The following is a 26,942-nucleotide window of genomic DNA, read 5'->3' as shown; positions in this document are numbered from 1 at the left end:
GAGATGCATTTGTGAGGGGAGGGACGCCATAATGGAGGGGGTGGCATCTTACGCAATTTCTGCAGTTGAGGTACACAATATTAGGGGCTGAGAGTGAATGATATTTACATCTCAATGCTCCCAGGAGGACTTTGGGTTCAGCTGCTGGATGACAATGGGATGGAGGGGGTGGGGAGGGGATGGCACTTCTGTGAACCCATGAAGAGTGCTTAAAATTCTCCTTTTATAGCAGTCCTGGGGCTCAGAGGAAAGCTGGAATAAAAAATGCCCTCCGATCTGATATGCTCCATCCAATATTGCCAGATAAAGGTGTGTCACCCTACTACAAAGTTTCCCATAATAAACAGCTGCAGAGGGCAGAAAGTGACAGAGGAAGCCATCTGCTTCTTGAGCAGACCTAATCCCGAGCGGAGAGCCACGAAGGACAATGCTCAGGTGATAGAAAGCTCAGCCATCCACGGGTCACGGTTCACTCAAGGATTGGGAGATTTGGGCTGCGTCAAGGAGAGCTGTATGAGAACCTCAGGCCAGGCTGGCAGTCCTCTCCCTGCAGAGGGGCCCTGGCCAGGCTCGTTTCCGGAGTTGATCACGATCTCAATGGAAAACTTCCATCGTAGTCCTCTTCCCATTGTCTTCCTTGCTCAGGGCCCAAAGAGGGCCTGTTTCTTATCCTCAGACTCAAAGAACAAATTAACTCCTGTAAGCTGTGGCCAATGGGAATTCTCTGAGAAGTTAATTGATACTGTGGGGAGGAGGAAGCAGCAAAGGAAAGGCTGAGGTCCGGGAGCTGACAGTCGGTTTTCTCACGTGGGGGGAGCCGGGTTCCATTAGCGCTAATAGGTGTTGCACGGGCATAATTAGGCCGCAGCTCCTGGTAGCCTCTTTTAGCTCAGATAAGGTTGGAAATGGAGATTCAGGGAGAAGGAGCTCATCTTTCTGGCTGCAAGCATTCCTGAAAATCCAAGCCACAGAGCTCCCCAGCTGTGGGCATCAGCATGGCCTGGATCACTGACATCTACAGGACTGCCGAACCTCATGCTCACCCATCGATCCTGGCCCTCTCCTTCTATCCCTGTCTGTTAGAAGGATTCCTGAGTTTCTTTCAATCTTCCTTCTCCCTGTAAGTGAGCAGTGGGCTGAGAAAGAGTTCAAAGGAAGGTGGCAGGAGGTCGGCACTCTGGGGTACCTGATAATAAAAGTAATAATAACTCTCAAATATTGAGTTTGCCAGGTGCCAGGCATGCAATTAAGTGCTTTCTGCATATCACCTCGAGATTCACAACAGCCCCATGCAGCAGATATTTCCATTTCCTCTTGAGGAAGCTGAGGGACTGAGAGATTGAAGCCACCAGCCTGAGGTCACACAGCTAGAGAGGTAGTGGGATTTCAATCAGGTCGGTTTGACCCTTACACACTAAACCCTAATGTGTGCTGTAGCTGGGGTCAGACTATGAAGCATAAAGGGCTCTTTCAGCTCCAGAGGGGGCTTGTGAAGTGCCCAGCCAGGGAGGCCCCTTCACATGACATCAGGCCCTCCTCAGATTGGTTCTGAATGGCTTCGATGGGGACTGATGATTTTCAGTGAAATTCCCTGTGTCTAGACCAGGCTCTCAGCCTTCAACTACTGGCTTATGGGGCCAGACAATTCTTTGTTGGGTGGAGAATGCACTATTCCGTGCATTGTAGTGTATTTAGTAGCATCTCCGACCTCTACCCACAAGAAGCCAGGAGCACCCTGCACCCCAAGTTATGACAACCAAAAATGTCTCCAAACATTGCCAAATATTCCCTGGATAGCAAAATCACCGCCCCTCCTCTGTACCATCCACCCCACCCATCCCTGTGGAGACCCACTGACCTAGACCACTCTGCTCACACGGGGGCGGTGTTTGTGTCTGAGTGCGTATCCCAGGGAAAGGGACTCTCCCCCGAAACTGTCACCTAGGACCCAGTATCCAAATATAAAGGAAGAGATAAAAAAGAGGAGTTATTCTAGGCTGTTCTCTTCTCCTCTCCTTTCTAGCTCTGAGCTCAATCTGCTCCCAAGAAACAGACCCAAGTAAAGCCTGAAATGGACTTTTCTGCCTTTTAAAATCAGCACCTCCGATTTGAAAGGCAGCCATCCGGACGTCTGCTCCTGCTGGGATGAGAAACCCTGGCAAGGTCCAGACTGCTTGCTGCTAGGCAGCATGGAATCATTGCCAGGCATGCTCTTACCAACAGCACAGTGTCAGAATCAGAAGTAAGTCCCCACAGGTGTCCTTGGACTGATACCATCCTCAGGGAGGCAGATCTGACTGGGCAGGACGATCAACTCCAAGAGGCACGAGTCCCTTAGACTTCACACAGCCGAGTCAGGATTTGTTTCAATGAAAGACTCAGAGAACACAAATGCACAGGAGGACAGTTTCTACTCCTTTGTGCAAGGAGCAAAATGAACCTGTTTTGCCTCCACTCCTTGTCCATGGGAAAAATAAGAGAGAAAAGAGAACATGGGGGCTGGATAATCTGTAAACTGGAACACCACACCTTAGGGTAGCCAAGAGTTGAGAAAGCCTATTTTCTGGAACAGAGAAAAAGAATGGGAGAAATATGCCCACTTTAGCTAAGTGGATGGGGAATTTAGCATGACATTTTTAAGCTGTTAAAAGTTTTTGTAGCAAAGAAAACAATAGGCTTCTTCTTAGTAATTTTGTGTTGGAAGACACAGACTTTATCTTCTGGACGGTGCCCCGCCTGTTTGATCAGCCTGATTTGTGACAGCTGCCTCCCAGAAACATGTCAAGGTCTGGTTTTGATTTGGGAAGGGCAGGCTGGAGGAGATGCCTGGCAGAACAGGGCTAACATACACACACACACACACAGCCACTTGGATGCTCAAGGTGATGCTCGTAAAAAATTGAGGAGGGCTGGTGAAAATTATTCTAGAGTAAACAAACAAACAACAAAGCAATCAGTCTCCAATTCTGATGAGACTTTGGTTTCACGGCCTCTTGATTTGCACATTGATTTAGAGCTGAAACAGGCCCTGTTTGAGGATGAGTGTTTTATTGTCCACTTTTTCTGCTGCATTCAGTGACAACACCAACATCACTTGGCAAGTACTGCCATCATTCATATTTAATCTATACCATGTAATTAAGGAATATACCACCCACATGTTTTAGACAATGTGCTCTTAATTCATTAAGATGCTATGCACTGTACCAAGAGCTATTTGATGTCAGGGACATCTTCAGAGCTTTTCAGAAGAAGCATAATCTAATTTGTCTTTTGTCTAAACAGGAGGCTTGCCTCAGCACTAAGAGGGGACGCAAAGGGGCAGTGGAGGAGAGAGAAAGTTACAACCATAGACAAGCTGGTAAGTATGGTTGATCACTCAGATGATAAGGTGAGGTGTCCGGTTTTTTCTAGCTCAGTGGTCCTCAAACTTAGTGGGCCGAAGAGTTCTTTGGGGGCTCTTGTTAGAAATGCTGATTCCCAAGTCTGAGCCCTGAGAGATTCTGTTTGTGAGTTTGGGATGGGGCCCAAAAATCTGCATTATTGACAAGCATCCCAGATGAATAGAACATAGGTGGTCCTTGAATTACTCTAATTGATGGAGTGGATGTTTGCCTGTTTACATGGAAAAATACACTCCAAAAGTTGGCTCCAGGTGGCTCACACCAGGAAGTGGGGTTTTAATCACATTAATTTTCCAGTGCTCTGGGAGACATGTCAAGCATGGGTTGAAGACAGGTGATGGTGAGCACAAGATCACTGATAGGCCTCACACTGCCACCACAACGCCTTTGCGAAGGAGATGCTAAAGATGCTTTTGCAAGAGGCCGAGAAGGTCAAGGATCTGCCTAGCTGCTGAGCCAAAATATTTAGAAAGTTTAATTACATTTATCAGGAAAGGGAGGGTCAAAAAAGTACATTTTGTTGATGAAAGTAAAAGGAAATCAAGATTTGGAAACTGCCTAAATGTCCAAATTCAGAGATGTGGTAACATCCATTCAACTGAAAATTAATGCAGTCACTAAAAATGATGGTTAAAAAGCTGTGAAAATAAACTAATGATAGACTGCAAATGAAGAAATTCAGGACACAAAATATTCAGTATGTTTACAACTCAGAAAAAAATAACGCACGAGTAATACAGGAAAGAAACTCGAAAATTCACCAAAATATTAACACTAGTCAGTTGGTGAGAAGTGGATATTTTTTTCCCTACTTCTATCTTTTTTCTTAATTTTTCTCTTCTACATTTTCCTAACTGCCTATATTAAAAAAATAAATCATAAAAATCTGAATTTCAAAGCCGTTTTCAAGTGGACAAGAGCTATCTTATTCCCCTTGTGAGATGCCCACATTCAAAGGTTCCAAGAGAAATGTGCACACATTCTTTAAGAATCCACCCTATAAAATCTTGTACCAGTCTGACGAGCCCATGACCCCCCCCGCCCCGGCTTCCACTCTGGACCCATTTTTCCAGTGTTGCCTTTTCAATAATAAAACGAATAAAATCAGCAATCTTTTCTCTCCCGTCAGCAACCATGGTTACTTACTCTGGGCACAGATGATTGCTCACGCCCAAGGAGGTTATAAATAAGCCTCCTGAATAGTTATTAAAAACCAGGACACTGGAAAAATTTCTCTGAACCCAGAAAAGGTCAGCGAGACTGTGACATGTAGCAGGGGTGCCTCAGTGCCACTGGGCTGGGCTGTGTCCCCTGCTCCCCATCTCTCTCACTGGCTCTAGGAATGTTCTCTGCTTCCACACAGGCCAGGAAATCAATCCAGACAGAGAAACGAGGGACGAACAGATTCTGCCCTGACTTTTCCTCTGTTGGTTTTCATCTGCCCCTGGTTGGTGCACCTGGTTCAGAGCCGTGAAATGCCAACAAGAGGGCACGGCGACCTTGAGAAGCCCAGAGGAAGTGATCCCATGGGACCTATCAGAAAACGTTCCTGAATCACATCCTCAACACGTGGACGAGAGGGTTGGGCCCCTCCAAAACATTGCACTGGCCTGAAACTTCCACATTAAAATCACCACAGGGACATGCCCCAAAGACCAGAGCTCTGTCTCCAGAAAACGATCGCTAACATACATAATGGACATTTGATGTCAAGTTCAAATGGTACGGCTTCTGGAGGAAGGAACCAGACCAGGAGGGTCAGCCCCAGATGGGTGGGATACCTACGGTTCAGTAGTAGATACCTGTGGTTTTTACCTCTTTGCAGCACAATCCCTCTTCCTTTGAAATTACTACTTTGGTTTCCCCTGGAGAAGCTCCCCCACCTCCATTCTCGGTCCCTGCAGTTTTGGACCTCACTGCCTCATTCCCAGGATGGGCATGGGACTCAGGCCTGGCCCATCAGAGCAATCACACCCTCTGGCCTCAGGAGTCAGTTTAACAATTGTTTCATGACCCAGGTCAGGCAATTGTGAGACAATTGGGGGACTTTCGGTGACACTCTTAAGAAAGAGCGGCTCCCATTCCCCTCCACCTGATGCAACGGATGTTAGCCTGGAGCTGCTGATAGCCCTGTTCGCTGCCCCTGGGAAGAGGCTGCCTGAGAATGAAGCCAGTGTGGAGGAAACAAGGACTGAGAGCAGGAAAGAAGCTGAGGCCCAGACACATCATTTGGGCACCTGGATCCAGCTGTGCCTGGAACCCAAAATCTGTGAACTTGGTAGTTACTTGATTAAAAAAAAAAATGTTTTTTTTACACCAGTTGGAGTTTGAATTCTGACATTGGCAAACAAAAAGTGTTCTGTAATCCCAGTAAACAAAGACACTCCCTATGCACTTCTCAAGTAGATTGCAGGCTAGCCCTGGGGCCAAATGACAGGACTCCAGGTGAATTCTAGGTTTTCAAATGTGCAACTGCTGACTGGGCCGCACATCTTCCCCAGAGGAGGGAATGAACAAGAAGACCTGGGCTGCGTAACTTCTGAGCACGTCTGAGGTGTGGCCACTCAAGTAATGGGCGCCAGCTGGTTAGGAGGTTTTACCCATCGATTTAAATAAAGAAATTGGGTTAGAGGATGGATATCCAAGTTATGCAGAAGAGCAGGAGAAATGTTCCTGCCCCCAATTAAATGTAGAAATGTTTTGCATTACGGGGATTAAAAAACATTACAGACATTCTTGGTAAAGGGCGCTGTTCCAGTTGTTGCTTCAGATCCCCACTCTGGTGTTTTCTCATTGCTTTCCAGTTTGCCAGCAACACTGAAAAATTACCCCACTCCCCCAGCAATCAATACGTCTTGGGGTTGCACAACCAAGTTTCCCCTGTCAGGGTGCGCAGGTGATGCCTGTTAAAGGCGTGGACGTGTCACAACAATGCAGCAGTGATCCAAGATGGGAGGAAGCCCTTTCAGACTTCTCTTCCTGCTGCGTCTCTGCATATCCAGGCCTGTGATACAGCTACTTTCTGCTGATGCTGGCTTGGGTCAAAAATCAGAGTAGGCAAACTTTTATCTATTTTTAGGTTTTCAAATGGATCTCTTCTATCTCCCAGGACCCTTCCCCCAGGGGCACTGTAAACATCTGCCAATTTCCTCTCCTAAGTCACTGTCACATCCATCCTCTTATTTCAGTCTTCATTCTGTTCACACCTGGGTGCTGCCACCTTCCCCTAGTCCCCGGGCTGCACAGGTCTCCCTGGATCAGCACTTGCCCTCTTCCAACCCATTCCCTGCACTGCAGCAGGGGCCATCTTTTCAAAATGCAGATCTGATCACATCATTTCCCCTCCCTGCTTGGCCTGGAACCTGAAGGGCTTTCCATTGCCCTTAGTGGAAAGGCCCAAACCCTAAAAATATCCTAAATGGCTCTGTACCACCTAGCCCTCACCTTCCTTTCCAGCCCTGTTACTCTCTGTGCTCCACCCATCCACAGGGCTTTCTTTCAGTTCTTCATACTTGCCACACATTTCAACCACAGGACCTTTGCACGTGCTGCTCTTGCTGGCTGAAATGTTCCTTCTCTTATCCCTTCAGCATCACTGTCTCAGGATACCCTCTCTGACCTCCCCAATTTGGCTATATCCTTCTTCATATGCCCTCCTAGCCCCACACTTACCACAGACGCAATTTTATATCGTACAATTAGATGGTTACTATCTATGAAACTCCACTGGACTGTGAGCTACAGGAGGGCAAGGCCCATGTCCACCTTGGCTCAGCGTTGCATCTCCGGCACCTACTAAGAGCTAATATTCATTGAGCACTTAAAGAGAATTAGGCACTGTCCTAAAATCTTTATAGGAATCAACTCATTTAATTCCCACCACAACCCTGTAAGCACTGTTGTGATTCCATTTCAAGGATGAGCATACTGAGATACAGAAGAAATAAGCCAGTTGCCCAAGAGCACACAGCTATTAAACTGCAAAGGCCAATTTCCAACTCTGGCAGATGGTCTATAGCCCACGCTCGCTCTCACTCTGCTGTAACTCACAGGGGAGGCACTCGCGTCACATTTGCTGGCTGAATGAACGAATGAATGGACAAACAGAAACCATCTTTCCTTTGCCCTCACTCCCATCCACGTCTGCATTTCCTTCCTATAGGTCCCAGTTCTCTCTGACCCAACCACTCCTTACAGAATCGGGCTGATCCTCAAGGAATAGCCACGTTCCCAGCCCCATCCTTGCACACAAGGGCCCTTTGCTGGGGACCAGCTGACAGGCTCCAGTTGTCCTTTGGTGTGACCTCTGCCTGAGGGAAGCAGTCCCAATTCCAGCTCTTCTCTACACCTGGCCCCGGTGTGACTAGAACCCTGACCCTAACTTACACTACAGCCTTGGTCTCCTCTCCATCAGTGCATCCTGCCCAGGTGCCAACCCCTGGACAATCTGTCCTGGTCTCCTTTGTCTTTGCTGCCTCTGACCTGGGCACATCACCTCGGACTGCCACCTTTGCCTCCTGCCGTTCAGTTTTCACTTGACACTTGTGCTCAAGCTTCCCTCTAGCCCTGTCAGGGGCAAACAGACACATCCACAAACTGGCTGCAACAAGAAAAGGGATCCTTGTCCCTTCAGGAGAGTCACTGCGCAAATCTCCCAAGTGTGATCAGGACCCTTGCTGGGCGGATGCACATCAGAGAGGTTAAGACGCTTTGCAGACCATCACGCTGAGTCCAAGTCCTGGCCCTCGGGGGTGACCATGACTCACAACTTCTTTGAACTCTATTTGTACTCATATTTAAAATGGATATAATAATCAGACTTATCTCACAGGGTTGTTATGAGGATTTAAAGAGATGCTATGCGTGAAGTCATTGGCATGCCAGGTCACCAGTGGTCTGTTGTGAGTATCATCAGTTATTATCATCATCCTCACTCACATCTGCCATGGGCTAGTGATTAAGGGCACAGGCATCAGAGTTAGAATGACCGAGTTTGAATCCCGCCCCTTCACTTCCAATCTGTGTGGCTTTGGTCTGCTTATCTCTGTGCCTCACTTGGGTCATCTGTGAAATGAGAATAACAACTGTATCTACTTCCTAGGGTTGTTGTGAGGATTAAGTGAGTTAGCTCATGCAAAATGCTTAGAACTGTACTGAGTACATGATAAACATCCAATGATGTTAGTTGTTGTTGTTGTTATTACCATTTCTTTCATTTTTTTTTTTTTTTTGCTGAGGAAGACTAGCCCTGAGCTAACACCTGTGCCAATCCTTCTCCACTTTATATGTGGGTCACCACTACAGCATGGCTGACAAGCAGTGTAGGTCTGCCCCCAGGATCCGAACCTGCAAACCCGGGCCGCTGAAGCGGAGTGTGCCCAACTTAACCACTAAGCCATGGGTCTGGCCCAACTATTTCTAATGTTATGATCACCCAGGCTGCAAGTGGCTTTTGAGGCACATTTAGGCCACAGTAGGGATAAAGAGCTTCTGCGAGGCTCCTACACGGTGGTGGTACAAATGGTGACGGTGCCTGCCTGACTCACTCTGTGTGAGCATGAGGGAGGGACTGTATTTTCCAAGGAGAAGAGATGTACGCTCCCAATTCTAAACAAATCAGGCGGTGCCAAGCCCTGATCTGAGTCTGGCAAGCCAGTGGGGCTATCTGGTTTTCCAGATCTGTTCTAAGGAAAAATGCTGCCCACAAAAGATCATGCTTCGTGCCAGATTAAACATTACAGACTTATTCAATAACATAAGTTACTGACCACGGAAGAAAAAAAATCCATTATCTTGAAATCTAGCTTTCACTGAAGCATCCAGATGTGTCCTAAGCCTTTTGTGACACATACCTGTTACTCATAGACTGCAAGTCTAGGATTTAAATATACACAGACGGTTCAGATGCTGCCTTCTCTAAAGACTACTGAATTTTCTGTTAAAATTCAAAGGCGACAGTGAGGGTCGGCTGCAGAGAGAGCGACTTTCCAGGTCTAGTCAACGCAACATGCGTGGTGACCGTATGCGCCGCGTAGGACGTGAAAGGCTATTTAGGGTCTGCTGCAGTGACAAACGATGAAGCTGTGCTTAGAATATTAGCCACAATCTTTCTTCCAGGCTGTTGTGTCTGACAGATCCATGGCAACACAAGGGCACAGAAGGGATTTTTTTAGTTCCCTGTTTCTCTTCTCATGTTCAGCTCTTCTCATGCTGGTTAGGAAAAAGAGCTGCCCAAGGAGAATTTTCAAACCGAAAAATGCAAACCTGCACAGCTGGAGATGCTGGGAGACGTCAGTAACCAAAATATTCCTAGAGGTCAAAACCATGCACCAGTATGTTTGAGATGAGGGAGAGATACTACTAATAAAAGGTATCACGTAACCACCACAGAGGGTCATGTGTGTCAAAGACTGTATTAATGAGGTTAAATGCATTATCATTTAATTCTCACAAAAACCCTACAAAGGAAGTAGTATTATTCACTGAGTTCCATAGATGAGGAAACTGAGCCTTATAGAATTTAAGCAATTTGTTTAAGACCACACAGCTCTCACATGATGGAGGCTGGATTTGAACCGGTACTCCAAACCATTAATTAAGTGAGAATCTGAAAAACCAGGGCTTATGTGAGAACTTCCAAAGGGACTAATGATGGGGTTAAAATTGTGCCCATCCTAGCAGCTCACTTCTGTCATGTGCTGTCCAACAGGGGAGCCGCTAGCTACATGTGGCTACTGAAATTTAGATTGATTAAAATGAAAGGAAATTTAAAATTCAGTTCATCGCTGTTGAGCACTTGAAATGTGCAGCTGACGGCCTGAAATTTTAATTCCATTTAATTTTAACGAATTCAGATTTCAACAGTCACATGTGGCTAGTGGCGACTATGTTGGACAGTGTGATCTCAGGACTTTTCTCAACTATATCAGACATGGCTCAGAGCTGCTTTCCAAAAATCTCCGAGACAGAGGGGCATCAGTTGCTTCACCCAAGGATCCATAGAAAACCAGGGGATAAATTCCCCGCCTCTTCCTTAGGATTGGAGACCATATGTTCTTCCAACGGAACCACATGGCCTTTCCAATGTTCCCCGACCCCCAGATCTCCTGATTTCCTCCTAAGTCCTAGTGTGAGGACAATAAAGCCAGAACAGACAGACCCAGGAACAAATGATCGCAGACAATGGTTGCACCAGCATCAGCAGGGAGCTGGTTAAAATGCAGGCTCCTGGGTCCCACCTCTCTAGGATCTGATGCAAGGGGTCTGGGAGGGAGGCCCAGGAGTCCTTATTTTAATCAAGCAGCCAATGATTCTAATGCAGGAGGTCTAGCTTTGAGAAATTCTGCTTGAGAGGCTGAATTACCTATTTATCTCCTGGCCTTTTAAATAATTATAGCACATAAATCTGTTGAGAATAACACAAACTGGGCTGGAAGCCAGGCAGCATCACTCTGCACTAATTGCTCACTTCGATGACATCAGGCAAGGTGCTTAGTCACCAAGGCCTCATTTTTTTCATCTGAAATATGGGGGTAAGGATATTTGCTATTTGTCCTCTAGGACAAATGAGAACATAGATGCAAAAGCATTTGAGGGGGATAAAAACTAAAAACACACCGTATAGACATCCTACAACTCAGAGACACATTTTGCTTGTCTAGCAGAGAGTTTAAATAGATTCCACATCTTAAAAAATCCACATATTTAACTTGTCTGGAAAAACTGGAAGATTTGACAGCGTGGGGCTCATAATAGGTTGGCAGCCTGGTGTGATTAAGAGCATTGCTGTGGGGCCATATGCACAGGTTCAAATCGAAGCTACATCTTTTAAAAGCTGGGTTACTTTGGGGAAGTCCTTCAACCTCTCTGTGCTTCAGTTCCTTCGACTCTGAAGTGAGAATTTAGTAGGATATCTCTTTCATAGGGTTGCGATGATTTAATTAAGTGAGCTAATATTTATAAAGTGCTTGGAACAATGTTTGGCACTGGTAAGAGCTACATAACTGTTAGTTGAATAAATAAATACCCCTGCACGTGGCAATAACCGGCTGGAGCTGAGCAGTGGCTGTCCCCTACAGATGGGGCTGACATGCACAAGTCTGTCACAGGCTCCATCCAGACACATTTGACTATGGGATCCCTGTTGTAAGGGGCAGACATGTGTCTTCCTCCTCAGGTGTCCTGCCCAAAAGGGACAGACTATCCATGGGGAAGGGCCAATTTTTATTTTCAATCCATTGTGGACTGGTATGTGGCTTGCTGAGCACGACTGATACACAGCACATGCCACAGACAACTCACCCGTGGGTTCTACAATACCCTGGCTGGTCTGTCCCTGGACCGATAAGATGAGCCCACTGAACACGCACTTGGATGTCACAGCAACGTCAAATTGCTCTAAGGTTTCTAAACACTGATAATTTCAGCACTTATCTCGCCGTGGACTGTGGCCAGCCCTGATTCTCAGACTACACTTTGAGTAGCGCCATCTTAGAGGACATCTACATCAGTCTTTACACGCACACAGACCGGCTAGACAATTTGGTTGCACAGGGCAGGTATGGGAGTGTCTCTCTCTCCCCACTTCTGTCCTTTTCAGCCTGCCTGCCTTCTCTGTGTCTATCCACATTTCTTTTGTCTTTATCTACACATTAAAACCAGCTCCTTAATGAGATACTGGGCTTCAGTCTCACAAGTTGTCAGGGACGTTTTGGGCTCCCAAGCAGCATCCGGTTTCATGAGGACTGCCTGCAGCTCACAGCTGTCCCTTCTCCTGAATGTTGCCTTTGGCCGACAGGAGCTGCCCTGCCCCATGCCCACATCCACAACCTCATCCCCACGTCACTCTCCAGCAGCCCAAAGTCAAGAACTGACATGGTGGTGCAAAATGTCAGCCCCTTTGTCCCAACAGGGAAACAACTGTATGGTGCCAGTCATCCTCTAGAGCCCCCTGTGGGATAAGGTTGACGCTTGACTCCAGCCCAGACATCATTCTTCATTTGGCTCCTCTCCCTGCCCCGTCCTGCTTCTCTCACTCTCCTTCGCTGGAAGCACGCCCTGAACATATCATAGGCATCCTAATCCCTGTCTCAGGCTCTGCTTGTAGGAAATCTGATCAAAGACAAAGGCCATAGGAAACTTGGGCTCACCTTCCTCAACAACCTATTGGAGGAGGGCACATGGCAGGAACAGCACTAAAATCCTGGTGACGGGCATCAGGTCACCCAGAGACTACCCCATGCTGTTTTCCAGTGGAACAGAACCTACCTGTTGCATTAGACAGGGCCAGTGATTCCATGGAGCCCCGAGGGGTCTGCTCCGTGGGTGTCATGTCCTCAGTGTATTTCAGGGAACTGATTGGATGACGGGTCCGACACTGCTGAGTGGATATGGCCCCTTCCTCCTCCTCCTCTTCCTCCTCATATTTGGGCACTGGGATGCTGCCTCGGGTTTCACTAAAGCTCTGACTGGACATGTCGCTGTAGCTCTCCTGGGATCTCAGCCTTCCCGGGTAATAGTCCTCTCGGCACTCCTTGATGAAGCTGCCGCCGTGCCCCTTCATGGCCAGTGACGAGCTCCTTTTGGGGTTGCTGAAGTGCTTGGCCCACATGTCAGGCTGGGCTCCAGCCCCTTGCCCACCTGGACTGTAGGAAGTTCTGATGTTGCACTGGCTGAGGAGCTGCAAAGGACTCTGGGACTGGTTCTGCTCCATCTTATTCCCGTAATGGTAGGGCTCATCCCGGCTCCTCCAAATGGGGTCCCGGTTGAGGCTGGGCGTCTGGCTGGACAGGCTGAGCAGGTCCATCTGCAGCGACAGGGGGTCCACGTCGGCTGAGAGCCGGTTGGAACTCACCTGCAGCTGGCTGTGCTGGTTCAGCACGGGCTCCTCCGTCTTGCCCTTGTTCTTGCCAATTTTGGCACTACGCCGGGACTCCTTGGCCCTGGCGTTCTGAAAGGCTGAATCGGATGAGTCAGAGCCATTAGGGTCCTCCCCGGCACTGCAGGCCCGTGAACAGAATATCTGGCCCTGTTTGGGGAGGAATGGCCGCCCCAGGAGGGACTTCTTGCAGTGAGCACAGCAGAAACAGGTCTCAGTGGCATGCCAGTGTTGGCCGTCATAGGTCATCTGACCTTGGTCAATCCCTGGGGAAAGAAGAGACATGGAAGAGGCTGACGAGATGCTCAGAGTATTGCAATACGACATGAAGCATACAGCACCCTGGTTTGTCTCAGGGTTCCAGATGCAGCAGAATAAAATGTCAATACAATGATCAGGTCCCCACGTAAATGGTACTCATGTACTATTACGAGACCCCCCTTGCTCTACCAGTCAGCTCCTTCTTAACCCATTTGCTCTGAGAATAGAGAAACTAGATCAAAATGGCTTGTCCATGAATCCTCCTGCCTGGGACATACTCCTCTGGACAAACAGCAATAATGGTACTAATGTATCATAAAGCACTGATTTAAATGCTTTGCATATATGTAAACTCATTTAACCCCTTAACTGTATAAGGTAGCTTTCTAATATTATTTCTATTTTTCAGATGAGCAAACAGAGGCACAGAGGTTAAATAACTTGCCTAATGTAAAATAGCTAGGAATCATAGATGAGATCTGTACCCAGGAAGTCTTGCTCCTAACCGTGACATTGATGCTGTCCCCATCACCCTACTTAGGGGTCTTCTCAAATGCCAACTCCTTGGAGAAGTCTTCCTGTCCACCCTAATAGCATGCTCTCCATCATTCTCCACCTTTATCTGCTATATTTTCCTTCATTGTGTGAATACTGCTTGACATTGCACCACTATGTATGCACATGTATTTATTACTTCTCTCCCCCACTAAAACTGAAGCTCTATGAGGACAAGGTCTTTCAGTTTCTTTGGTATCTCCAGGCACATGGCCTGGTGCATCAGTCTCAGAAGACCTAGTGCAGGTCACGTGCCCACCCCTGAGCCAGTCACTGGATTTGCTGAATGGATGGATGAACTGAACTCCATCACCAGGGTATGCCAACCCAAGTGGTAATCACTGTAGCAGCTCAGTGGAAAAGAAAACAGTGGATCTCAGCCCTTGGTAAGGAAAAACCAGCCCTTGGTAAGGAAAAACTTGGACGTGGTTTGTCAAAGATCTCTCCCCTCCATAAGCATGCATATCTTTTACTTAACTTCATCAGGAAAGGATGAAACATGTTTCCTCCCCATGCCGGTGCTGTGCCTGGCTTACATGATCTTGTTACACCTGTGATCTTGTTCCACCCGCGTACAGGAACCTCCCATAGCCCCAGCTGTTCGTCCTCCTCAGCATCTCCTCTGCCCTCCTCTGGTTATAGGACTTAATCTCCCTGTGGGACAGCCTCTCCCTGCCAGCCCTGGGCCCTGAGCTTTGGGAGGGGCTAAAGCCATGCCTGGACCCCCCCGCCGGCCAGTAAAAAGCCGTATCTTCCAGTCCAGTGACTGTTCAGGGGTGGGCACGTGACCTACACTAGGTCATCTAGACTGTTAAGACAGTGACCCAGGGAGGCTCTCTCTTGACAGCAGTTGCTAAACTCGCAGAATGGGAGCTGGGAGCTGTTGGGGCCTTCCTCCCATAGGGAGAGCCTGCTGCGAATGTGGCCCCAGCAATCACTGGGGGATGAAAGGGCACCTCTGCAAGACTCCTGATGTCTGACAATAAATGTCTTCCTGGAAAGGGAGTACCAATGTGAAATTCACCTTTAGTGGCTGGGAGTCCTGAGCCTGGACTTTCCAGGAATGACTTCTGGAGACTTGTCTAGAGAGGCAGTGATGAGAAACTGGGAGGAATAGAGAAGGGCCAAAGAAAAGGCAAGTGGCAGAGCAGCCTCTCCTCCCCGCCTTGCTCTCCCTGCTTTCCTTTATGTCCCTGGAGCCCAGGGACAGAGAGGCAGGAGGCAAACTCTTCTCCCTACCAGCTCCTCCCCAGACTAAGGGGGATCTGTTTATTTAACAGTCAGGCCCTAGGGACTAAGAGGGGATTTTGAGAGGAACAGGAGCAGCCACAAGGACCACTCCAAGGCAAGAGGGACCCGGTGAATCAACTCCCCCTCAGCACAGCATTCCCAGGAGGCCGGGGCGGGCTCCATCCACACTTCCTCCCCAGGCTCCTGGGAGGAAGCAGGACAGGCGGGCGCAGGGAGGCATAGCCCCCTAATAGTTGAGAATGAGGCTTCAGGACTCAGACAAAAGCAGGTTCAAATCCCAGCTCCAGGCCATTCCAGCTGGTTGTAAACATGCTGAGGCCCATCAGCTTGGGTTCAAATCTTGGCTGTGCTGCTGCCTGGCTGTGTGACCCTAGGCAAGTGGCTTCATGTCTCTGTGCCTCAGTTTTCTCTGAGGTAAAATGGGGAAAATACTAGTACTTACTTCCCAGGGTTGTAGAGGATTAACTGCGTTAATATGCAGAGTGTGCTTAGACCAGTGTCTGCTAACTAGTCTGACTGCTCTTCTTTTTGTATTTTTATTAGGTCTTAACGCCTGTCCCTCTCTTTTTCTGAGGGCTGCTGCCTGGGTGCAGTTCAAGAAAGAACTCTGACACTGGCTTGATCTTCCCTCCCCTGCCCCGAATCCCCTCTCCTCCAGGGCGTTTTGCCTTCCTATCCCAGCTGCCCTGGGTCCTGACTCTGAGCTCCTCCTCAGCGCTACAGCCCCAGCAGCTGCAGCCGTACCCACGCCCTGTCAGAGGGACGCAGGAAGTCCAGTTCCTACAGCCTGTCCTCGTCAGCTGCTTCTCCATGCTTCTGCAAGGACACGCACTCAGATGTGGCAGCCGAGGCCTACTTCTGGGGATGAAGCCTCGCAGAGGACCGGGCCGCGGTGGGGAGAGTGGAGAGGGAAGCGTCTTACAAGGCTGCGCTGCAGGCAGCGGAACGTGGTCCCTGATAAGCATCAACCATGTCAGATGGTGCTCTGAACTGCTCCTGAACTCTAAACATCTGGAAAGGGGCTCTGCCATTCCACATCTAAGCGTTCCTTTTTTATTCCCCCTCTAAGCCCTTTAAGCACTTCTCTGAGGGTGTATCTGTCTACTGCTACAGCCTCGGTCTGTTTATAGGACTGTTTACTCTGCTGCGTGCAGGCAAATGTACCGTTGCCCTGGCAACGGCTGCCTGATGCAGGGTCCGCTCTGAGCGGCTGTATAAATATGGAATGTTTGTATAATATGGTCAGAGTAAAGCACCCAGACTGTGGGATGCATGATACACAGAGCATAGCCTTCGCGGTCACAGGAAAATTACGTTTTACAGAAAAGTGGATTTAGGGGGGGAAAAAAAGGGTGGGACAGCATTTTAACTAGAGCAGTGATAACACGGCAGGCCAGAGGTCCCCCTTTCCAGTAAAACATTGATGCCTTTTATGGACTTAAGAGGGGAGGAGAAGGGAATGCCAATCAAAGCTTCAAAGAGCGAAAAGAAGGTAGAAAGAGGAGAACACAGAGGGGCCTTCTGAGGTGTACATGCTGTGGCAACAGACCGATTTTCTCTCTTCCAAACCGCTGAGCACGAATTCTAAGTGGCAGTTTCTGGAGAGGCTGTTAAGCCTCAACGGAAAGGGACAGAAGAAACAGAAGTACTACTGAGAAGGGGGTATCGGTGCCGTAGGTAAGTGTTCTGTACACTCAGCCCCTCTCAGCCGAGCAAGTACCTACTTGTAGACCCAGAATCCACGGTGAGCAATGCCAGGTAAGTTGCATCATTTTCCTCTGACAATGTCCCACCCCCTGCCCTTCCTCACATGTGCAGCCACCTGTCCAAATCAAGCTCCCTATTTCCTAACTCTTAGCATAACAGAGAGTCTGCTTCCCTGTTCTGATCTTGTGAGAAATGAAAGCTCGTTGGTACTTGGTTGAGGCGTCAGGCCGTGAGAGGGTGAGGTTCTTTGGGGTGAAGAGAAAGGGGATTTGCATATCACCCAGGCCCCCGGAAGGGAAGGCTGCTGGACAAAGGTCAGCAGCAATGTTTGACCCTGGCCTGGCAGGGACTCCAGCTTAGAAAGGGCTTCATACTACTAACTAATTTTTCATTTGAATACATCACTTCTGATGAACCAGGGAGACAAAGCCACTTCTTCTTGTTCCCGATAAAATCTTTTAAGTTGGGTAAAATGGGCTCCAGGCTGATAATCTCCACATCTCCCCCGTGTAGGTAAGGAGCTGGCAGCTTCTGAGCAGATTTCTTGGAATTGCACAAGCCACAGGAAGATCAGGCTGCTGGTCTCACAGACACTCATCCACTGCCAACTCTTGTTTTTCTTTTTAAAGGGCGGCTCATTCTCAAGGTGCCAAAACAGGCAAGTTGAATGAAGAAGCCACAGATGCAGCATGATCCGGAATAGCATCGAAGGGTTGAACAAATTGGTTATTTGCAAAGGGAAAACGATTTTCTCCGTCTCAGACCTACCACTTATTTGGGGAGTTTATAGCTCATGAGCTATTTGAGGTTCTCTTGCTTTATATTTGGCTGGGTCAGCTTTTGCTGATTTTTTATTTTTAAAGACATGCTTGCCAGAAACCGTTTGGTTTTCTTGACTATCCCCTTCCTACCAAGAGGACCGCTTTGGTCCCTCCCTCTGCTAACCCTCAAGTTTTTCTAAGGAGGCTGTGGAGGATCTGTTTATATTTCCCTTCTGACACCCCACTCCGTCCCCTTGGTGGTGGGGCTATACATCACATAGCCCCCTTTCAGGGGTGGGCCTATGACTCAGGCAGACCAATAGAAATACCCTATTCTCTTGTTTCCAGGGTAGATCATATGACCAAACCAAGGATGATAAGGTTCCTACTTGGAGGAACTGACTCTGATATTAGAAGAGACATGGCCCCACTCCCATTTGACAATGCATGTGCTAAGATTATGTATATCTGAGGGGTCATCTTAGCTACCATGTGAAGATAGCTTACTTTCAAATGAGGCCAACAGAAGGCAAGCTGAGCTGAGACACAGGACAAAAACAGACTTTGTTTGGACCCTTGATCCATCCCCACCTGAAGCCAGCGTACTCCTTGGCCTTTCTAGTAAGATGAGCCAAGAAATTTCTTTTTCCACTTAAGCTATTATGAGTTGTATTTCTATCACTTGCAACCGAAGGGATTCTAACTCTACCAGACACAAATGAGATCTAGTCACAGTAGGACCGAGCTGAGTACCAAGTGTTGCCTCACCTATGTGCTGGGCACAGGTGTCGCAATATTCTGCATACAAGGACTCGAAGCAGTGGCAACAGTAGGGCCTTCCCTCCTTCATGATGTAGCGCTGGCCGCCCAGCACTGTCTCGCACTCGAAGCAGCAGAAGTGTTTCATGTGCCAGTGCCGCCCCTCAGCTTCTGTGCATTCGTCTGCAAAGATGATCTGGAGATTGGGAAACCAAACAGTCAGTGGTTAAGACGCAGCCATGAGAAAGCATTTTAAAGAAGGAGAGCTGTGGGAGACCCAAAGGAGAGGAGCAGGAAAGCAGGTCCCGCCCACAAATTATTAAATAAAAATCTATACGTATGTTTATTCTATATCTCTATCACCTCTTGCACTGAGATTTGCCTAAAGCACAATGAAACATGGTTTCTGGCCTGGCCAGTGATTAATTTAACTGCATTTTAATAAGTGGAAGAATGTTCTACCCTGACGAATATAAAGTGGGACCCAAACTGACAGCTCATGGGCACTCTGAACATACGTATCTGTTTTATTTGGCTTCGATACAATATTTTTAAAGGGAAATGTCATATAAACACCTGGAATCTTGGTTTCTCTTTTGAAGATTTAATATTCAGCAATGCTTGGTGCACATTCCTGCACGCCAACAGCAAGCTGGAGCTGAGAAGAGGGGGTGCTGCTTTCAGATGAGTGGCGAGTTCTTTGGTTTGTCATATTCTTCACCATTCACTGTTGCCTTAAAATGAGTCACCTTCATTTACAATACCTGCCTACCCCTCAGAAGCATTTGTGTTTTGACTCTTAAAATAGAGTTTTTTAAAATTTCAAAGCACAGATCTAAAAGCTTAATATAAACAGCAGTAATCAAGGCTGTGTGGTACTGGTACATAGACTAGAGAGCCCAGAAATAAACCCAGACACTTATGGCCAATTGATTATCAACAAGGGAGCCAAGGACATTCAACAGAGGAAGAATAGTCTCTTCAACAGATGGTGCAGGGAAACCGGGCAGCCTTATGCCAAAGGATGAATTTGAACCTCTACCTCACACCATATACAAAAATTAACTCAAAAGGGATCAAAGACCTATATATAAGAGCAAAAAAATCTATAAAGTGCCTGGAAGAAAACACAGGTGTAAGTTTTCTTGAATTTGGATTAGGCAATTAGGCAATGGTTTCTTAGATGTGACACTAAAAGTATAAGCAACAAAAGGAAAAATAGATAAATTGGACTTCATCAAAATTAACAACTTTTGTGTTCAAAGGACACCATCAAGAACGTGAAAATGTAACTACAGAATGAGAGAAAATACTTGCAAATCATGTATCAAATAGGGGGCTAGTATCCAGAATATATAAACAAACTTACAACTCTACAATAAAAAGAAAAATCACCCAATTGAAAACATGGGCAAAGGACTTGAATAGACATTTCTCCAAAAAAGAAGAAATGCAAATAGCCAAAAAATACATGAAACGATGCTTGACATCGTTAGCTAACAGGGAAAAGTGAATCAAAACCGCCGTGTGATAACACTTCACACCCACTAAGATGACTATAATGAAAAAGACAGACAATAATAAGGGTTAGGGGAACTGGAATCCTCATTCACTGATAGTGGGAAGGTCAAGTGGTATAGCAGTTTTAGAAGTCAGTTTAGATTCCCTCAAAAAGTTAAACATAATTACCACATGATCCAGCAATTCCACTTCTGGGAGTATACTCAGAACTGAAAATGTGTGTCCAGACAAAAACTTGTCAAAGAACGTTCACAGCAGCATTGTTCATAATACTTAAGAAGTGGAGACAACTTAAATGTCCACCAACTAATAAATCGCTAAACAAAATGTGATATATACGTATAATTGAATATTATTCAGCCATGAAAAGGAAAGTACTGAAACATGCTATAACATGGATTAACCTTAAAAACATCACATTAAGGGAAAGAAGCTAGACATAAAAGGTTACATATTGTATTATTCTACTTATATGAAATGTCCAGAATATGTAAATTCATAGAGAAAGAGAATAGATTAGTGGTTGCCAGGGGCTGGGGGAAGGGGAAAGGGAAGTGATGGCTAATGGATATGGGGTTCTTTTTTAAATGATGAAAATGATCTGCAATTAGACGACAGTGATGGTTGTACACCTTAAAAGGGTGAACCTTACGCTGTATGAATTATATCTCAATAAACAAAAATTTCAAGGCACTTTAATCATCATATTTACTTGCCATTAGATAATATAAAGTCATAAGCACCAATTTCCACATGCGGAAACTGAGGCATGAAGGTAAAGCAGCTGCCTAGAATTACAGAGTTGGAACCAGCTTCCCAACTGCTTGCCTAGAGGGTCTCTTGTGAACATCACTATTAGCATTAGAATCCAAATTAGTTAAGGATGATCGACTTCCTCCAAGATGAATGAATCTCTGATAGGCAGTTTATAAGGAAGAAACACCATGTAATAGTGGACTCTGGCTGAAAAAGTGGAGTGCTGTTTACGGGGCCCCGCATTGCTGTTCACGGGTCAGATAGAACCAAAAGTCTACTTTGTGCAGGACAAAACCCCTATCCGAGACCTTTCCCCAAATTATTCCCATAAAGGTGGTCAGGTTTAGAACATTCTCCTCTCTGCTCCAAACTTTTAAGCTGAACCAGGTCTTCTATTCTTTCAGCTTACGGGTCACACTGGGTGTGCTTCTGGTGCTTCAGGCATGGGCCTTGTGTTCCCGTCTGCTTTCTCACTGGGGGTAGCAAATTCAAGTACCTCTTAGAGTATATGGGGCAGAAGCATCCAAATGGAGTCTCCGTCTGCCTCCTGACCCCTTATCAGAACTTGTGTCAATTGTGGGAGAATCAAATAATGCTCCCCATTTTCTTCTCTTCTCAAACCAATCTGTCCCCTGGAATCTCAGGAAACAGATCTATTTTAAGATACATGTGACACACAATTACTGATGATTACTCCCTGGGATTTGGCCTGAAATCTAGAGCTGCACAAAGCCTTTTTTCAATTTTTTTTTTTAAGAGTTCTGATTTGACCTAGTGCCAGGGGTGTGCCACCTGGGAATCTCCTCAGTTCCAGAAACTGTCTTCCCATCTGGAGGCCCAGGAGACTGCCACATTCAGTAAGGTGGGCCACAATCCTGGACATTCGAGCAACCAAGGATGGGTGGGGCTGCTCTCTGGAAAGGGTTGATATAAGCAGGTGGGGTGGCCTATGGTTTTCTTCAATGCAGGAAGCCACAGGACAACATGTTGGCTATGGCAAACTGAGGGGTGATGGGCAGGGCTGCATGCCCCAGGGAGTGTGCTCTGACCTCGTCGCAGGCTGCGCAGCGCGGCTTCAGGCACTCCGCGTGGTGCCTGCCACAGTATATCTTCCCATCTTGGTAAAAGTAGATCAAATCCACCAGGAGCTCGTTGCAGACAGTGCATATAAAGCACGGTGGGTGCCAGCAAACGCCGTGGCCGGCTCGAGATGCAAACACAGCGATGTCCCCGCCATTAATCTGGCCTCCGCACTGTGAGGCAAACAGAAACGTCAGTATGAACGCCAGTCCCCATCTCTCAGCGCCACGCACAAAGGATGAACGACCACCGCCACCACCACTAGCTGGTTATCGAGCACTGATTTTCAAACTAGTCACTATGCTACCTACTTTACATACGTGGCAGGACAGAGTTTTCTCCCTCCCCCCACTCTCCTTTCCTAGGGCCAACAAGTAAGATGAAGACAAGTACCTGAGAAAATAAGGACTCACAAATGTGGGAAGGAGAAAAACTCTTTGAGCATAACAACATAGAGATGCTCAGCAGGCAGGAGGCAAACACACAGAGTGAAGGTCTCATTATCTTTTAGATACCCCAAACTCCATGCAGAGGCACAGCCAAGTTTAACACCAGGAGGAGCAGGCTGTGGGGGGTGGAGAGTGGAAAGATGGGGCCATGGGAGGGAGTGGGGCCTGCACTGTGGGGTGGAGGTGGGGAGTTCATAAAAATATGCCCATCTTTAACTATCTTCTCTACAAGCCTTTCAGGCATGCTTTTAGCCTGCTTCCTCTAACATCTTTTTACACAATCTTGATTGAGAAGGCACCACGTCTAAGACCAGGCTATGGAAAGATCTTCTTCCCTCTCCCTCTCCTATCTCCTCACTCATCTTCCAAACATCCTTCTCCCATCCAGAAGGGAACAAGGCAGAATCCCTCATGACCCATGCTTACGGTTGGGATAAGACCAACACGGCCTGAGGGTCTTTGAGGGAGGAGTAAAGTGTGAGGCAGCAGGTCCAGGGGGAGGCTCTGTGCTGACCATGGTGTTGGCCATGAGGGTCACAGCCTGAGGGTCTAGTACTATGGCCCCATGGAGTGGCTGAGCTCTGCGGACCATGTTTGAAGAGTAGAAAAGCTACCTCCAAACCATTCCCACACCATGGACATCATATGGGTTGAACACCTTCACAGAAAATGAGGTAAAGATCTCATGGAACAGTCTTTGGGGGCTCATTCATGTGAGTGACCAGACAAAAGAAAGACACCACATTACAGAAAGTGTTACCCAGGCCTTTCACGGTAACGTCACTAGAGCTGAGGCACGCACACTGTGAAGGGATAACTGAGGCACATTCAAGTTTTCAGGTTTATTTGCTCCAAGACTGATTCGAACTGGGCAGCAAGTGTCAATGTGAGGTGGTGAGGAGTGCTCCACGGACAGGGGGTTGGGGAGAGGACTTTACAGAGAAGATGCAGAAGCAAAGCGAGGCAATTATTTGATGACTATAGCTTAAGGGGTTGCCTTATTTGGGAAAGCCTGGTTGGCTGCAATTGGTTGTTCTTAAGTTTCATTTTCTTGGATTCCAGTACATTGACTCTGGCTTAGGTTTTGGTTTGTGTGTGTAGCTACCAAGGCATTAGAGCCACGCCAGTCTAATGGCCTCCTTGTTGAATTACTTTAATATGGAATCCTCCTTAATCCTCACCATAATTCTACTATGTAGGCATTTATTATCCCCATTTTGCGGATGACAAAACCAAGGAAATGTAACGCTGTCGAGGTCATCTGTCAGAAACATGAGTCAAACTTATGTTTTTCTGCCTCCATGGTCTCGTCATTATTCTATACTACTCTCCATATCTGCCCACGAAAGGCCCAACCTTCCTTTTGTCTTAGGTGACCCCAGCTGGGCTGGTTCCCCAAGACTGATCTGAGAGTGGCAGATGTCCTGAACTGAGCACACACAATCCCACATCTTAACCACTGACCACGTGCATCTCAAGGGTGGGTCTCAAGGATGAAGACCCCACTGCCAAATCTCTGGTCCTTTGGCTCCCCTCAGTAAGTAGTGTCTCCATTCCATCCATCTGAACCTACTCTCCTTATCCCTCTGAAATCCCCAAAAGGGCCTCAAAATGGCATCCACTCCCTTCAGGCAGTATCTCGTTTTTTCTTCACTGATCCAGGTCATCTCTCTTTAGCACCTGGATGGGTCCCTTAAGAACTTAAGGAGTCAGATGGGGCTGCACAAAAAGCAGCAAGGCTGAGAAGAACCAAAAAAGCCATCAGCACTGGAAGGCTTCTGGTGGCCAAGAGGTGGGTCAGGATGAAGCCAGGCAGGCTGGATTCCCATCCTGCTTTCTTTAAAACCCTCCTCCACCATGACCTGAGCACTCTACAGGAGAGTAGAAGTGAAAAACAAATCCAGACTCTTTAGCTGAGTGAGGTCCTAGGGAGAATGCAAGGGGCTTCATGGATTTGCTAAAGATCCCTCAAACCCAAGGAGGTGGTCATTTATCATTGAAATGGCACTAGTCCTGGGATGATCTTAGAAAAGAGGCTGACCAGTGGTCCAGGAAAACTCCATTTTCTAAAGGCCTCATTTTAAAATATAAATCCATCATGCCATTCCAATGCTCAAATCCTTCCCATGGCTTCCCATCTCCTTCTAATGGCTTACACAACTCTCCATGAGCTGGCCCTCCACAAACTCTTGCTTTATCTGCTAATTCTCTCCCTTCACTCCCTCTGCCCGACCATATTGGCCAGCTTACAGCAGAAATCCTCCTGCCTCAGGGCCTTTGAGCTGGCTGTTCTCTCTGTCCCTTGAGATCTGCATGACTTGCTCCCTCAGTTCTTATGTATCTTTGCTCAGAAGCCACCTTCTAAGTGGGGCTTTCTCAGCCACTTTACTGAAAATTGCCACCTCCTAGCACTCCTAACCCCCTTCCCTGTTGTATTTTTTCATGTTATTTATGTTATTGTCTGACTTCTTCCCTAGAACGTAACTCCTTACAAGGGCAAGATCAAGCTTTCAAATTTTGTTCACTGCTGTTATCCGCCAGGCCTGGAACTGTGCCTGGGAGAAAGTAGGCACTCAATAAAATAATTGTGAATGAATGAATGAGGGAAAGGATGCCAGAGCAATCCCTCTTTACTCTCTGGAATCCACACTCACCTGCTCACAAATAGCTCCCGTCATGGTGACCGGGAAGGGCCTGACATTCCCTCGGCCCAAGTTTTCACGTTTCCTCTGGTTGCTGAAGAGCTTCAGCTCCCTCTTCTCTTCCTCATCCAGGGAGTTGCAATATCGAACCTGAACAGACACAGAGAATGGCATGGAGGAGGCTGCCCTCGCTCCTTAGGATTCCCAAAACTCATGCCTCAGAGTTTTCACATGAAACATGCTCCCATTTGGTTGTATAGACCTAACCTGCACCTTAACACCACCAGGCTTGGGGCTACTTAAAGTGAGTCTCTCCTAAGATTGTTGACAGCCAAAAGAGCTTCCTGAAGGCTCCAAATTCTAGAGCCCAAGTCTTGGGCAAGATAAATGTTTTGTTACCGTTTCTCATCCTTCCTGCCCGACTCTGCTCACCACACTCAGATCCAAACCATCTGGGATAGCTTTGGTGTTGGTTATGATCTGGGACTTTTTCCTTCTTTCAAATTGATTTGGATCTTCAAATTGATTGTGGGGTCCTGATACTTTCAACTCCATGTGCCCACGTAAGTGATTCTGAACACCAAAGATTGGCTCCAGGCCAGCGAGCCAGAATAGTGGTCAACATGCTCAAGGCTTCTGAGCATCTCATTTTAGGAAAATGGGAAGACAATGGGTTGAGAGTGAGGATCGGTCCAGACGTCCCTGTGCTGGTTCAGGGACATCCCTGTGTGTTTATCTGTGTGCAGGAGGAAAAGGGCTGCCCATTGAGCTTTGGTTAATGCATCAACTTGCATAAGATATTTTCCTTCTTGTTAAACACAGAAACTCACAGAATTAAGGGAGGGACATGAAAGATATTCAAATCTGCTATTTCCCATTCTCGCCCCTTATTTATGCTCACCTTAGGAATTTTGCCATAATCTTGAACTAGTATTTACTAAACACTGGTTTTAAAACTGACTCAATTTCTTTTTTACTTGAAAACATTTTCTTAAAAAGAAAGCATATTATGATTATAAATGGAAAATCAATATCACCTGCAAAAAATAGAAGGCGAACAGAAAAAATAAATAGAGTGAGAACAAACCACATTGTTAGATTCTAGCTGGCTACTTTTGCTTGTGGGCGATCCTGAAGGAGATTCTTAATGCTGTTACTTAAAATGGAGACTAGTAGGAGTTGGAGGGGTGTGAGCTACCTGCTAGCCCAAACCGAAATTTTCCCCTGGATTACTAACCACTCAATCATGAGGAATGAAATGCAATTTAAAAGGGAGTGACTCTCTCATGATGTGATTCAGGTTTATTTACTGCCATGTCCATGTACCACCTGAAGCCATGTCTCTACCACACTCTGGGAAACATGGATCTGACCCACATCCTGTGTTACTTTTGAACAATCTGAGCATCAGAAAGGTTAACTGAATCGCTCAGATGATTTGTTATGCAGAACGTTAGAGGGAAAGCTTTCAACTAGGACCAGCATTCTAATTTGAAAACTGGTGCAGCTGTATATATTAAAATTGTCTTATCTGGGTGAAAAAGAGAATGATCAAATATTTACTTTAGAATCACTCTTTGTCCTCAAAAGTGTCATGTCAAACGGGTGAAATCGGCCTACTGGGTCACATGTAAAGAATTCTCACCAATAAGAAGAAGGAATTTAAAAAGGTCTCTTTTCATGAAACCACAATTAACAGTAAACAGAATAAACCATTAAAAGCAGAGGAGAGCAGACCACTTCCCTCTATCAAGTAAAAAAAGTTAAAAAAAAAAAAAAAGTCTTCATGTGGATGTCCCAGAGAGAGAACTACAGTGACCCAAACAGCCCAGAAATGGTTATACCATTGACATTTTATGGACACGCTTTTAAGAAAGGCACACCCCTCCAGCTTGTAAAAACCCGTAATTTCACTTCCA

The 26,942-nt window shown here is 46.8% G+C and overlaps 1 protein-coding gene across 7 annotated transcripts in view; it reads right to left on the bottom strand.

The window, feature by feature from the left end:
- Positions 1 to 26,942, bottom strand: part of PRICKLE2 (prickle planar cell polarity protein 2) — a 306,961-nt gene that overhangs the window by 24,469 nt on the left and 255,550 nt on the right. For all 7 annotated transcript variants that reach the window (XM_046680788.1, XM_046680823.1, XM_046680795.1 and 4 more), the window contains 4 exons: positions 25,036 to 25,173; positions 21,902 to 22,105; positions 18,585 to 18,771; positions 12,672 to 13,547 (listed from right to left, as the gene is read on the bottom strand). In XM_046680788.1, coding sequence (XP_046536744.1) covers positions 12,672 to 13,547; positions 18,585 to 18,771; positions 21,902 to 22,105; positions 25,036 to 25,173 — 1,405 coding nt within the window. The remainder of the gene's footprint in view (positions 1 to 12,671; positions 13,548 to 18,584; positions 18,772 to 21,901; positions 22,106 to 25,035; positions 25,174 to 26,942) is intronic.

Source organism: Equus quagga, chromosome 1 (assembly GCF_021613505.1).
Source record: "Equus quagga isolate Etosha38 chromosome 1, UCLA_HA_Equagga_1.0, whole genome shotgun sequence".
In the NCBI taxonomy this organism is placed as follows: Eukaryota; Metazoa; Chordata; class Mammalia; order Perissodactyla; family Equidae; genus Equus; species Equus quagga.
Note: the sequence above shows the minus strand (reverse complement) of the source record. Positions and strands in the feature narration are given on the sequence as shown.